Consider the following 12601-nt stretch of genomic DNA (forward strand, 5'->3'; position numbering starts at 1 on the left):
TAATGAAGCACGGACAACAGAGCCAAGAGGCGGAGTACCTACTCTATCACAAGGCGGTCCGGCCCGAGTCGGCGACGTCAGGTCCGCATCCGCAGGGGTCGTGCCTGGGAGGATCAGCATCCTTCAAGCCCCATTCACGCGGCGTCAGCTCCAGCTTACGCAGCCTGGGTTGGAGGCAAATGGACGCAATAGAATGGAGCGCAACTCCGAGCAGGACCTCTTTTCAAGGAACACACACCGGACGTGGCCACCAGACTTGCTGCAACGTGATCCGACATAGATCTCAGTGTGTTATCATGGAGTGGTCAACTTCGATGCCGACGTTTCGGCGAGAAGTATCCAGCAAGCCGCGAGATGGTTACACGGAACGCAGCTCAAGCAACGAAAGTATTGAAGCCCTGTCGGAAAGCTCGAGATGCCCTCATTTTGCGGGATTTCTTGGCGTTTGCTTAGCACAAGACAATTCGCTCGGCCTGCACCCTTTCATTAGCAATACCCTTCCCGACTTTGAGGATGTTACCCTCGGCGGCGGCTCCTTTGAAGTGCGCCAGGTCTCGACCTCATCATTTCCTACAGGCTTAGCAACGGACTTGCTCAAAGGTCGTGACTTCGTGGTGGTGAAACATCCTCGGGCAATACCGAACAGGCATGGACAGAGCACGTATCATTTTGCCGATATAGCGACTGAGCTCCAGGTTTTGCGACATCCTCCAATTAAAGTACACGATCATGTCATCGATTTCATGGGCGTCATGTATCACTACACAGGTGATGAGACCCAGGACGGAAATCGAATCGTCCCCGCTTTGGTGCTCGAATATGCTGCCTACGGCAACCTAAAAGAGTTCCAGATCTCAGGACACGCAAACACATTTCCAGATCAGATCAAAGTTGCTCTAGATGCCGCCAGCGGTATTCAGGCACTGCATCGAGTGGGTATGATCCACGGAGATGTCAAACCCTCCAACTTTCTCGTCTGCAAGCATGAGAGCCGGGACTTTGTGGTCAAGCTTGCAGACTTCGGATTCTCCCTTTCTATTGATGATGGCAGGTTCGTCGGCCACACGCAGATGTACTGTGCCCCAGAATCATACGATGGAAAGTTTGAACGCCAGCACCTGAAGCAACTCGACATGTACAGTTTTGGGCTTACTTTCCTCGCCATTCTCGAGAGTGGTGGCACGTTTTATGATAATCTGCCCACTCAGGATCTAGACATCAATGTCAGGAAAATGAAAAGCGCAGATCTTATGTGCACTACCATGCCTATGCGGGTTTTGAAAGGCTCTCGACACGAAGGACGTCCTTTGGCCATTGTTTGCAAGATACTCAAGACGTGTCTCCAAAAGTCTCCCGCCGCTAGATTCAAAGACATGGACCGTATCATTCTGCTTCTTCGTCTGGCCCAGCATGTCTCTCTTGGAGAGAACTCACATGCCTCTTTCAACGATACGACGGCCGCGCAGGCTGCCGAGTTCATCAAAGTCATTGGAGGCGACAGTTGTCCTGACACTACGCAAGTTCCACAAGCGCTGCAACAAGGCTACCCGCAATGCCTGGAGTACATCCAACTCGCAATTGATGGGATTCCAAAGCAGCAGCCGGCGCAGCTTATGCAAGTCCAAGTTAAAGCACTGAGAGATCAAGCTGCTCGGCTTGCGCAAATGACCCTTTGGATGCATGGCTTCATGATGAACACCCAGGAAAGGCCTTTGGGAGATGTGTTACGTCAGATCGTGGAGAAGCGAGTCATTGCGGACCTCTTCAAAGCTGTCGGAACACCCGAAAACGGGTCCGACGTTATTGACTTTGATACATGCAAGGCCTTGAGATTCATCTCTGACTTGGTGGGACTTTTACCTGAGCCATATGTTGCCGGGTGGTCAGATGAATCTCCAGAAGTAGAACAATTGAGGTACATCCCTTGGCTGGCATATCAAATGTATCTCTAACCTAACGGTTCATCAGGTCCCGATATGAAGCCAAAGAAAATTTGGTTCTCAGCCGTTACTTGGATTTCATCCCGAATGTAGGTTTCTTCTGCCCACTCTGGGAAGCATTGTGCAACTTCGACTGACTCGGAACTTGAAGCTCGCAGCGTCGTACGCCACAATCGAAAAGATGCCATGGATCGTCCAGACCGAGGCTACGAGAAGCCTTCAGGTCATCTTGGCTCAATCGTCTGATGCCAGGATTAAATCATCTGCCGCTTTCAATCTCGCAATCGCGTACACACAAGGCACTGGAGTGGAATGGGATCTCGAGACAGCAAAACAGTATTTATTCCAAGCTGCAGTGTTTGGCTCTAAGGAAGCCCAGACTCTTTACATCAATATTTTTGCCTCTAACGGGACAAATTCGAAACTTCCGGAGCCAACCGTCTGGCGTAGCTGGCTGGAGGTATCAGCTGAAAAGGGGAATTTGAAAGCACTCAAAATCCTCGAACATGTGTCACCGCTTTCAATACTGAGACTCAGAAGTAGCTCTCAGCGGAAATATCTGGAAGAGACAGGACTAGAACTTGAAAAATGGACCCCGCCAGGAACTCCTATCAGCAAGGAATTGCTGACGAGATCAGGTCCCCAGATTCTCTACTGGGCCATCACTGAAGACCGACCCGACGCCGTAGCTCTCGTCATCAAAGAGATCCCTGCTTGCACAGGGACCCAGACAGAGCTTAAAGGGGACTTCCCTTTGTTGACAGCCTGTAGGCTGGGGCGAACTACAATAGCAAAAAGCTTGCTCGACGCTCAGCAGAGTGCTGGCCTTGCCGATAACCTTGGAGTCACACCCCTTCATTGGCTATTTCGGTTTCCAGCAGCGGAAATGTTCGACATTGCCTTCGCACTTAGTGAAAAGGGAGCTGATCTTCACGCGGTTGCGGCTTCTCTCCTCCCCACGCAGTATGACACGCAGATCAACAACTCAACAGAACCTCCCAGCTGGACTCCTTTGCACTGGGCAGTCTGGTCGAACAACTTGGCTGCCGTCGAGACGCTGCTCACGCTCGGTGCGAACCCCATCTTCAGCAAGGACTCCAAGGCTGGCGAGGCAAGATGTCCATCACCCCTGGATCTGGCGTGTCGACTTTGTCACTCAGCAATAATCGACCGACTTGTGATGGAGCCTTCGGTGGTCGAGGAACTTCGCACAGCAAGGTCTATGATTATCGACCATCCTTTGAAGTCGCGACCCCTTCTGTATCCGCTACAGGGCGCCTCTCGCTGGACCAGACTTCTCTCTAGCGGCGTCAGCTTTGTGCAGGAGATTCATAGGACGATCTCCACCTTAGTCTCTCATGGAGCACCCACGGATGCCGTGCTGGAGCTTGGCGAGTTCAAGGTCCCCGCTGTATTCGCTGTTGCCGAGCATCAGTGTTTCGCAGAGGTCATGGTCGCCGGACTGGAAAACGGCTTTGCGAGGGAGATTGACGTCTTCCCGCAGAAGGACAAGCGGCATAACGCTCTGCTGATGGCGATAAACCACCGAGATCCCGCCATGGTCCGCGCTCTGCTTACAGCTGGCGCCAGTACAACGGTCGAGGATGCACATGGGCTGGGGCCTCTGGAGCGTGCTGCGAAGGAATCTGACAATGTCTTCTTTGTGCGCAGCATTCTAGAGACTGGCATCTCCGCAGACCCGCCTGACGTATCTAGAATCAGTGCTTTTGAAATGGCCGTGTATACCGGAAACTTCAATGTGGCACGATTTCTATTCGAGGCTGGAGCCGCGAGAGACCGGGTCAACACGTCCGGACGTACCTTGCTTGGAGAAATGATCCTCATGCACACCCGCAATGCGCTGGAGAGAATCAAGTTCCTCCTCAGCCTGCCTGATCGGGAAGGTCAGGATGGGTTCATCGTTCAGCATAGCACCAGTCGTCCCATTTCCGCGTTGCGCTTTGCTGTGCTCCAATGCAAGGAAGCCGACCCGACGTCACAGTATGCTGATATCACTGACGTGATGGTTGCGCATCTCCTAGAGAAGTATGATTCGAAGAATTACTTTGACAGTACCGACGGCGAAGGCCACATGTCAGCCCTGACGGCAGCCGTGGGATTGGGAAACCACCGCGTCGTCAAGCGGCTCCTAGAAAAGGGGGCCGATCCGAAAATTGTGGATGACAAGGGGCGTACCGCCATGTCACTCGTACAACACAGATACACGTATCCCGAGTCCGTGGGCCTCTTGACTGAACGCAAAGTGGCAGATTTAGACAGCGGCACTGCGGAGAGACTTTGCACGAGGGTAAATCAGAACACATCCGAACTTGTGGGTGTCCTTGTTTCGTATGGTGCCTTTGGGGATGAAATGTCGACACCAGAGTGGTATCAGGGCGAGAAGGGCTACAAGTGTACGCATTGCGTGATGGAGGCGCTGCGCAACAAAGTCAGACAAAGTAACGATTGATCTCGAAGGATGTAAAAACTAATCCCTGAGGCCTAGGCCTGGGCCAAGCTTGAAACTTCAAGTCTTACTATAATGACATTGCTTTCTTTTCCACCTTGCGTCGTCTTCAACCTAACAAGAGACTTAGTCAACGGCGAGTACACAACTTAGACACCTCCCTCACACCTTCAGCTGGCGCCCGCACTCGCAATGCATGCTGAAACTTAGGACTTTTAACACCTCGCCTTGCCTGAAGAACAGAAGCTTGATTTGCGGCACCTGCAAACCTAAGTACCGTTAATGCAGCCCTAGAACGAGACTCGATGGCCGCAGATGAACTGTATCCAGCTGAAGTAGCGTGCCCATTGCTATTGTACCTTCGCTAGCCATGTATGCTCTGCAGCGTCCACACCTTGTTTCGGGAGCTATGTTAGGCTAACAGTGGTTCTCAAGCGTCTGGAAGAATCTCTACGCCGGCTTGAGCTCTCTTCACTATCAGCGGATAGATTGTAATGGAAAGGACGTCTTGACAGAGGTCGCCCACTGCTTTTACCTTTAACATAACAACGTAGGACAACGAGAACCGACTGATGATGCATGAAAGCTTTGGCGCCCAATCCGAATCATGATATCGGGGCGCCATCGGGAAGCCTTCCTTGAGGTGGCGATCGCCAGCTTACTCCCTCGGTCTCAACTTTGGATGTCTGACGATGGCGCTCAGCAGGGCCGCCGTCGGAAAACGCCATACGTCGTGGCATCCACCCGAGCACTACCCGATGACCAAGAGAGCAATCTCACCAGAAGAATAAAGACCGGCCGTCCTCACCACTAGACTCTGTATCCTTGAGCAACACCTTCATTCTCTTTGACTATTCACTCGTTCTTGACCAGGTCGCCCAGCGACTTGTCGACCTCAATATGAAGTTCACCCCCATCATCCTGTCGGCCGCTCTTGTCAGCGCTGGCGTGATCCCCAGCGAAGTCCGTGTCGACGAGAGCAGGCTTGCCCCGCGCTCCGTCACCGGGGACAAGTGTCTTACCCTTGAATGCGCCAAGAAGGAATACGTGCCCATCTGGCGCGGCAAGATCTGCGAGAAGCCCGGCTGTGAGAAGCCCAAGTGCAAGGAGCCCGAGTGCAAGCCCAAGACAGACGGGTAAGCAGATGGCAGAGAAGATGTTGAATCCAGTGCGCTTATTGACTGGGGAACAGATATGAGGAGTACTACTGGATCGAGCATATCGACAGGAAGCACCGTCACAAGGACAACGTGAGTTTCAGGACAACCCGGCATGTAGAGCATGTGTGCTGACAGCTTTGCAGGGCTACAAGGATTACTACTACAAGGACCAACACGACTAGTAAGTCCTTTCTCCGTGTCATAGGGTCTGAGCAACTCAGCTGACGAAACCACAGTCCGCGCAACCATACCAGGCCTCGTGTGAATGTGAACAAGGTCATCACCAAGCGTGACGTCGCTGCGGCCGACGAAGGAGATGACGAGGTCCTCACCAAGCGCGGCGAGTCGGCTGTCGGCAGACCCTACTTCAAGCCCTACTACGAGGATGACCCGGACTACGAGTCGCACTTTGAGCCCAAGCCTGCGCCTGTGCCCGCGCACCCTCACCATCACCATGGGCCCCCTCCCCCTTGGCGCCATCATCACGAAGGACCTCCTCCCCCTTGGCACCGTGGTCATCACCACGGACATCACCACGGGCATCATCACCATGATCATCCCCGCCATGGCTGCCACCCTCATGATCACCACCATCACGGTCCTCCTTGCCACCGCCGCGGTCCGGCCCCTGCTCCCACGCCCGCCCCCACGCCAGGCAAGAAGCACGACGACCGCGACGACGTGCAGTGGTACCGCGAAGGTATGAGCCCCCCTTCATCCTACCCTATATGTCAATGAAGAAAACAAAGAGAAAACGCTGACCATGACCGCAGAGATCACCCACGACCACGAAGAAGACCGCCATCAGGGCAAGAACAGCGACAAGTGCATCCACTGCAAGCCCGTCATCAAGGCCGTCAACACGACCGACACCAGGGCCGCCGCCAACTCGGCCTTCAACAACCGCAACGGTGGCGCCCGCACGCTTAACAACAAGTCGGGCAACATTATCAAGGCCGGCAGCAAGAAGACCGTCGAGGTGGTTCCCACCTTTGTCGAGGAGGATGTGGCCGAGGAGGACAACGACGACGAGGAGAACGCGGAGTAGGACGGGATCTCTAACGCGCAACTCGGGAGGGCTTGCAATTGTCTCGACCGGCGGCCTCTGTATCCTGCAAGGCCTACAGCAAGCCTGACCGGATGTCGATTTCCTATTGTGGGGGCACCATCTTTTCGTCTCGCCTTAGATTGTATGGAGATGAATTGCCCTAGTAATATTATCCTTCATTACCTGCGTCCTTGCGATTTCCCCATCGACGATGACAATTGGTCGATGCTCATACATACAAAGTGCGCTGCCCTTTTTGAACGAGATCAAACGCCATACACCCTACTCCTGTCCAATGTGAGTGGATTCTTAAATTGTCTTGATCAACCTCAAGCCATTGACCCGCCGCTGCGGCCGCCTCCAATCAAGCCCGCCATCTCGAGCAGCGCACGATCTGCCTCGATGCCGCTGGTGCCGAGGTTGATCTTTCTTCTGGCTTCGGCCTCTCTCGCCTCCCATGCCCACCGCGCGGCCTGTGCCTGCGCCTCCTCGTCGCCTCCACATCCCCACACCTCAAGGCTCTCGACCTCAAACCGGTCCTGGAAGTCGTATCTCCGCGAGACGCTGTTATGGTATGCGCCGCCCTGTGATGTGTAGTCGTGATTGAAGACACCAAACTCAAACGAGTCGTCAAGCAGCAGCGATACTGAGCCAAGGGCAAGCATGCCGTCGTGTCGATGCGACTGCGTTGGCCTTGGGTGCGGACAGCCTGCTGCAAGAAGGGGGCGGTTTGTGGGCGCCTTGGTGAAACTGACGTAGTCCCGGTTGATGGCAGACGCCGGAAAAACGTCGTGAACAGGTTCAAGCTGAAATAGGAGAGAGTCCGAGTCGCCGAAGCACTCTTTGGACGTATGCTTCCACGGCTGGCCGATGTACATGCCGAAGGTGAGGCGGTCGCCCTTACTGCCATGGGGAAAGCGTTTGGGCGGCAGAGAGGCTGCAAAGGAGGCTTCCTGACCGCCGCGGGGTTCATCCTGGATGCGAGAGCCGCGTACGAGAAGGATGGTGGGAGCGCGCCAATTGAAGACTTTGGTTTCGAAGCTGCCCATGGAGAAGCCTGCTTCGGCGCCAGAGTAGAGCAGCCTAAGCTTGCGGAACAAATTCGCGCCTGGAATGAAGAAAGATAGCTGGGACAAAACATTGAAATTCATGATGTCAGCCTTGTCCTGAAGAAGAGGTTGTGCGACTTCTCTCTGGACCGCCTTTTCTTTCTCCTCGGCTTGGTTCTCGTGTTTGGAGAAATCTAAGTTTTTGGAGAAGAGGAAATGCTCGAACAAAGCATTGAAGCCTTGAAAGAGGTAGGGAAAGTTGACGGGAATGATACGGTTGAAGGTGCTGTACTTGATGCCAGGCGATGTTTCCACGTTCAAGAAGGCATGGAGGACGTTCCTGGCCGTCGATCGTAAACTCTCCAGCTCGTCCCCTACGACCCGATTGGCATGCAAGGCCAGGCTCTCCTGAGCATCAAGGGGTGCAACGAGCAGCAGCAGCATGATGATCCTGTGGAAATTGTCACCAGGGATCATGGCACCCTTGATGGAGGGTGCATCGCCCTGCTTTACGGCATCATCGATATCAAGTAGCTCGAAGGCGGCGATTTCCAAGTCATCGTCGTCTTCATCATCGGCCTCGTCGCCGGCCTCGTCGACGGCGAAACCTGGGACGTGGCTCGCCGTTTCTTGTGCCTTTGCCTTAGATTCAGCCTCTTTGCTTGCTTCCTTGGGTTCGGTAGCGGCCGCAGCACGGTCATGTACAGCCAGACTCTTGAAAAGTAGCTTGGTGCGGTCGGTGGCCCCTCGGGCGAGAACTCGTTGGTAGCGGTTCGTCAGGATGGTGACGACCATGACCATTTCCTCCCGGCCGAGAACAACAGGAGCATCGTTGAGAAAAGGAAATGCGCCGATGTATGATATCATGCGGAAAAGAACAGGCGACGCGTGAAGGACGTCGGGGAGCTCGAGGAAACGGGAGAGGGTCTCCTCCTTGAGATAGTGGACGCCATCCTGATCATCGGCAAGACTCCTGAAGACGTCCTTGTAAGAGTAGATTTCGAGCGATGTGAAGCACTTGTCGGCGAAGCGGCGAGCCTGGAAATATCTCGAGGTTAGCTTACGGTTGCCTGGGAAGGGGTCCCTAATGGCGGGGCAGGAAAGCTTACGAGCTCGCGTGTAAGGTCCTCGCGGGTTCGGCGCCGAGGGTTCTCGTCTGAATGCGATTGGCCCATTGTACCAAAACTGTGCGAAGTAGAAGACGACGGAGATAGTGATCAGGGTGCGCGATGCATTCTTGACGCTGCGTGCAGGCGCCTCGAGTTGAGGAAAGGGTGGACTGATGAAACCACCCAGCGCCAAGGTGAAGCATAGGCAGAAGAGGGAGGTGCATCCTATGTCCGGTCCTTAAGATCCCTGACTGAAGCCCGCCGTCATAGTGGAGTCAGACGAAGGACCCCTCCAATGGCACATGAACCAGCTGTCACTGTCTGAGTACCCTACCAGCCTAAGGTACCTACCTACCTATGTACCGGGCAAGTACCTGATGTCGGGTTGCTCGCTGACTGAGTTACTGGCTCAGCCTACCTCAATGAATGCCTGTTTGGGCAGTATAACCTCAACCTGAGTTGATGGGCAAGTCAACTGGGCACCCTCCGCTTAACTCCAACTAACAAGGAGAGAAAAATTTGTGCATCTAAGTTTTCTGGCAGAGTCGTGAGCTTGCTGTCAAGCCTTCTTGTTTACTTGTTTACGTATACATAATTGCGAGATCATCCGGAACGCCGTGACCACGTGCTCTGGCCGCCCACTGCTATCGTACCAACTGTCGCAGTCACCGTACCTACTCATACAATGATGACATGGTGTGACCGACCCTGTGACCTAGTTCGTTTTGCCGTCCTCCGCAGACACCCTCTTCACATTGGTGGGCGTCTTGACCTTGCTGACGATGGGCTCGTCATCCACGGCCTTGCTCGCGTCCCCCAGCGGTGCCTCGCCAGGCTTTCCCCATCCCGACGAAGAACCCGACAGGCCCAGCGCATTCAGAACGCCGCTCTTCGCCTCGCCGCCCTCCGCCGGCGTCGCACTCGCATTGCCCGCCTTGGCTTCCTCGGCCTTGGCCCTACGGTTCATGACCCGCGCTCGCATGGCCTTGTCCTCCTCATCACGGATCTCCAGCTCCCTGATCCACTTCTGTCGCTTCTCCTCGCTGTCCCGCTCCTCCTTGAGCTTGCGCAGCTCCTTCGTAGCCTCGCGGTCTTTGTTATAGTACATGCTGCCTGCAATCATGGCGAGGACGGTGAAGCCCTGCGCTGCGACGCGGGCACGGAACATCTTGTTGGCCGAGACCTGGTCGCCGCGGCGCATGGCGCGCCAGGCCTGGGTGAATGCGAAAACGGTCAGGCCGGCACCTAGAAGGGAAACTGTCAGATGGGCTGACTACGGACAAAGAGATGGTATTTGTGTATCGTACCAAGAGGGATAAGAGGCTCTTCCCTAAGCTTGCGGAAGATCTTCGCCATGGGCTTCTCGTTGTAGAATTCGCTATAGACATTGGGTCAGTAGGAGTAGGTGGCTATGATGCGGGAGCTCGGGGCTTACTGGTTCTCATCGAAAGAGGACGGCATCTGCCGCCCCATGACAGAGTCGTCTACATTCGGCATTCTGGCAGTAGCTGTTGAGAGATCTCGTAGGATGTCTTGTGGTCGACGTAGAGGTGTTTGATGCAAGGAGGAATCAAGCTCGTGATCATGCGATGGAGGGCGCAGCTGTTAGAAAATCGATGATGGAATTCCCGAATTGGCGCCTGCGGATTGGATCGCCGTGGAGCTGGACCCTGCTGCTAGTGGGGCACCATCTGCCCACCACAGGAGCTCCGCCCTCATCCGGCCTTTGATTCATTCACCGCGTTGGAGACTCGCCCTGACCGAGGGGTCCAGACCCTTGCTCCCGGTATCGCCCTCGGCCGGCTGGGGACTGCAAAGCCGTCGTCCAATGAACACACTCCCAATGCATGTTCACCGATCTGACTCCTCCCACACCGAGTCTGTCCCTCCGATACTGCCCCGCCAAAACAAAATTCCCAAGGTGACGGATGTCATCGTCAGGCCTCTGCCCTCACCGTTCCCTTTCTGACACAGCCCACAAGTCAGCACTTCGATCACCATGGCCGACTCGTCCACTGCTCCTGTCGTGCCTGTCATGACGAACGGCACAACCAATGGCGCCAATGGCGACCACAGGCCGCACACGCCTGAGACGAATGGCGGCTTCTCCTTGACCGAGTACAGCGCCAATCCCACAACACCTGCAGAGGTCAAGCGCAACCGCATCAAGAGCATCGTGCCCGAGGAATTCCTGCTTCCCAACGGATACCCAGATGTCAGCATACATCTTGACCTCCTCATCCCTCAGGCCTACCACTGACAAGTCGCTGCGTTTCAGTACCTTCGCCTTATCGCCAGCGCTACTTCACGCGTCTACGAAGCTTGCAAGCTGACCCCCCTTCAACCAGCCGTCAACCTCAGCAACCGTCTCGAATGCAACGTTCTCCTGAAGCGTGAAGATGAGCAGCCCGTCTTCAGCTTCAAGCTGCGCGGCGCCTACAACAAGATGGCCCACCTTGACCCCGCCAAGAGCTGGAAAGGTGTCGTTTGCTGCTCCGCCGGCAACCACGCCCAAGGTGTCGCCTACTCGGCCCGCAAGCTCAAGATCCCTGCGACCATTGTCATGCCTGAGGGCACCCCCAGCATCAAGCATCTGAATGTGGCACGGCTGGGCGGCCATGTCGTGCTGCACGGTCAGGACTTCGACGCCGCGAAGGAGGAGTGCGCACGTCGCGAGCAGCAGGATGGCCTCATCAACATCCCGCCATTTGACGATCCATATGTTATCGCCGGCCAGGGCACCATTGGCATGGAACTTTTCGGCCAGACCAACATGTCCAAGGTCGAGGCCATCTTCTGCTGCGTTGGAGGTGGTGGTCTTATTGCCGGCATCGGCGTCTACATCAAGCGCATGGCGCCCCATGTCAAGATCATCGGTGTCGAGACGTACGATGCCAATGCCATGGCGCAGTCACTGGTCAAGGGTGAGAGGGTCGTCCTGAAGGATGTTGGTCTATTCGCGGACGGTGCCGCGGTCAAGACGCCTGGCGAGGAGACGTTCCGCATCGCGAAGGATGTTGTCGACGACGTCATTCTCGTCACGACGGATGAGGTCTGCGCAGCCATCAAGGACATGTACGATGATACCCGTTCCGGGCTCGAGCCTGCCGGTGCCCTTGCCATCGCTGGCCTGAAGAAGTACGTTGCCGCCAACCCCTCAACCGACACACGCCGATCCCTCGTCGCCGTCACATCGGGCGCCAACATGAACTTTGACCGCCTGCGCTTTGTCGCCGAGCGCGCCACCCTCGGTGAGGGCAAGGAGGCCCTCCTCTCCGTGCGCATCCCGGAGCGACCCGGCTCCTTCGCCGAGCTCATCAACAAGGTCATGCCCCATTTTGTTACCGAGTTCTCCTACCGCTACGCCACCAATGAGGTCGCCAATGTCCTCATTGGCCTGTCCCTGACGGCGCCCGCCTCCCAGCGCGTTGAGGAGCTGCGCATGCTCGTCGAGCGCGTCCAGGCCTCCGGCATGTCCGTCACCGACCTCTCGGGTGACGAACTCGCCAAGAGCCACATCCGCTATCTCGTTGGCGGCCGCTCCAACGTCCCCAACGAGCGCATCTACATGTTCAACTTCCCCGAGCGGCCCGGCGCGCTCGAGCGCTTCCTCAACACGCTGCGCACGAGCTTCAACATTACGCTGTTCCAGTACCGCAACTATGGCGGTGACGTTGGCAAGATTCTCGCCGGTATCGCTTGTCCAGACGCCGAGCTGAAGGAGCTCGAGAAGTTCCTCAACCAGATTGGCTATCCGTGGGAGGACTGTTCCGAGTCAGAGGTTTTCAAGACGTTCTTGCGCAGTTAGAGGATTGTCGATGCATGGCG

The 12601-nt window shown here is 55.5% G+C and overlaps 6 protein-coding genes across 6 annotated transcripts; 4 read left to right on the forward strand and 2 right to left on the reverse strand.

Moving 5' to 3' along the window:
* Positions 1-296: 296 nt before the first annotated feature.
* D7B24_006157 (uncharacterized protein) lies at positions 297-1952 on the forward strand (the record flags this gene model as incomplete). Its single annotated transcript, XM_028640296.1, has 1 exon — positions 297-1952. The coding sequence occupies one exon, from the start codon at positions 297-299 to the stop codon at positions 1950-1952; it is 1656 nt and encodes a 551-aa protein (XP_028495552.1).
* Positions 1953-2826: 874 nt separating this feature from the next.
* Positions 2827-4560, forward strand: D7B24_006158 (uncharacterized protein; the record flags this gene model as incomplete). The annotated part of the gene is made up of 2 exons (XM_028640297.1): positions 2827-4354; positions 4538-4560. 2 exons carry the CDS (start codon positions 2827-2829, stop codon positions 4558-4560), a joined length of 1551 nt encoding a protein of 516 aa, XP_028495553.1.
* Positions 4561-5307: 747 nt separating this feature from the next.
* Positions 5308-6615, forward strand: D7B24_006159 (uncharacterized protein; the record flags this gene model as incomplete). The annotated part of the gene is made up of 5 exons (XM_028640298.1): positions 5308-5543; positions 5600-5657; positions 5711-5748; positions 5804-6267; positions 6341-6615. The coding sequence occupies 5 exons, from the start codon at positions 5308-5310 to the stop codon at positions 6613-6615; spliced, it is 1071 nt and encodes a 356-aa protein (XP_028495554.1).
* A 329-nt stretch (positions 6616-6944) lies between these two features.
* Positions 6945-8839, reverse strand: RTC5 (Restriction of telomere capping protein 5; the record flags this gene model as incomplete). The annotated part of the gene is made up of 2 exons (XM_028640299.1): positions 6945-8702; positions 8774-8839. The coding sequence occupies 2 exons, from the start codon at positions 8837-8839 to the stop codon at positions 6945-6947; spliced, it is 1824 nt and encodes a 607-aa protein (XP_028495555.1).
* A 649-nt stretch (positions 8840-9488) lies between these two features.
* On the reverse strand, positions 9489-10270 carry RCF1 (Respiratory supercomplex factor 1, mitochondrial; the record flags this gene model as incomplete). The annotated part of the gene is made up of 3 exons (XM_028640300.1): positions 9489-10018; positions 10081-10151; positions 10209-10270. The coding sequence occupies 3 exons, from the start codon at positions 10268-10270 to the stop codon at positions 9489-9491; spliced, it is 663 nt and encodes a 220-aa protein (XP_028495556.1).
* Positions 10271-10772: 502 nt separating this feature from the next.
* Positions 10773-12581, forward strand: D7B24_006162 (uncharacterized protein; the record flags this gene model as incomplete). The annotated part of the gene is made up of 2 exons (XM_028640301.1): positions 10773-10988; positions 11052-12581. 2 exons carry the CDS (start codon positions 10773-10775, stop codon positions 12579-12581), a joined length of 1746 nt encoding a protein of 581 aa, XP_028495557.1.
* Between the last annotated feature and the right edge of the window lie 20 nt (positions 12582-12601).

Source organism: Verticillium nonalfalfae (genome assembly GCF_003724135.2).
Source record: "Verticillium nonalfalfae strain VnAa140/NRRL 66861 chromosome Unknown scaffold_41, whole genome shotgun sequence".
NCBI lineage: Eukaryota > Fungi > Ascomycota > Sordariomycetes > Glomerellales > Plectosphaerellaceae > Verticillium > Verticillium nonalfalfae.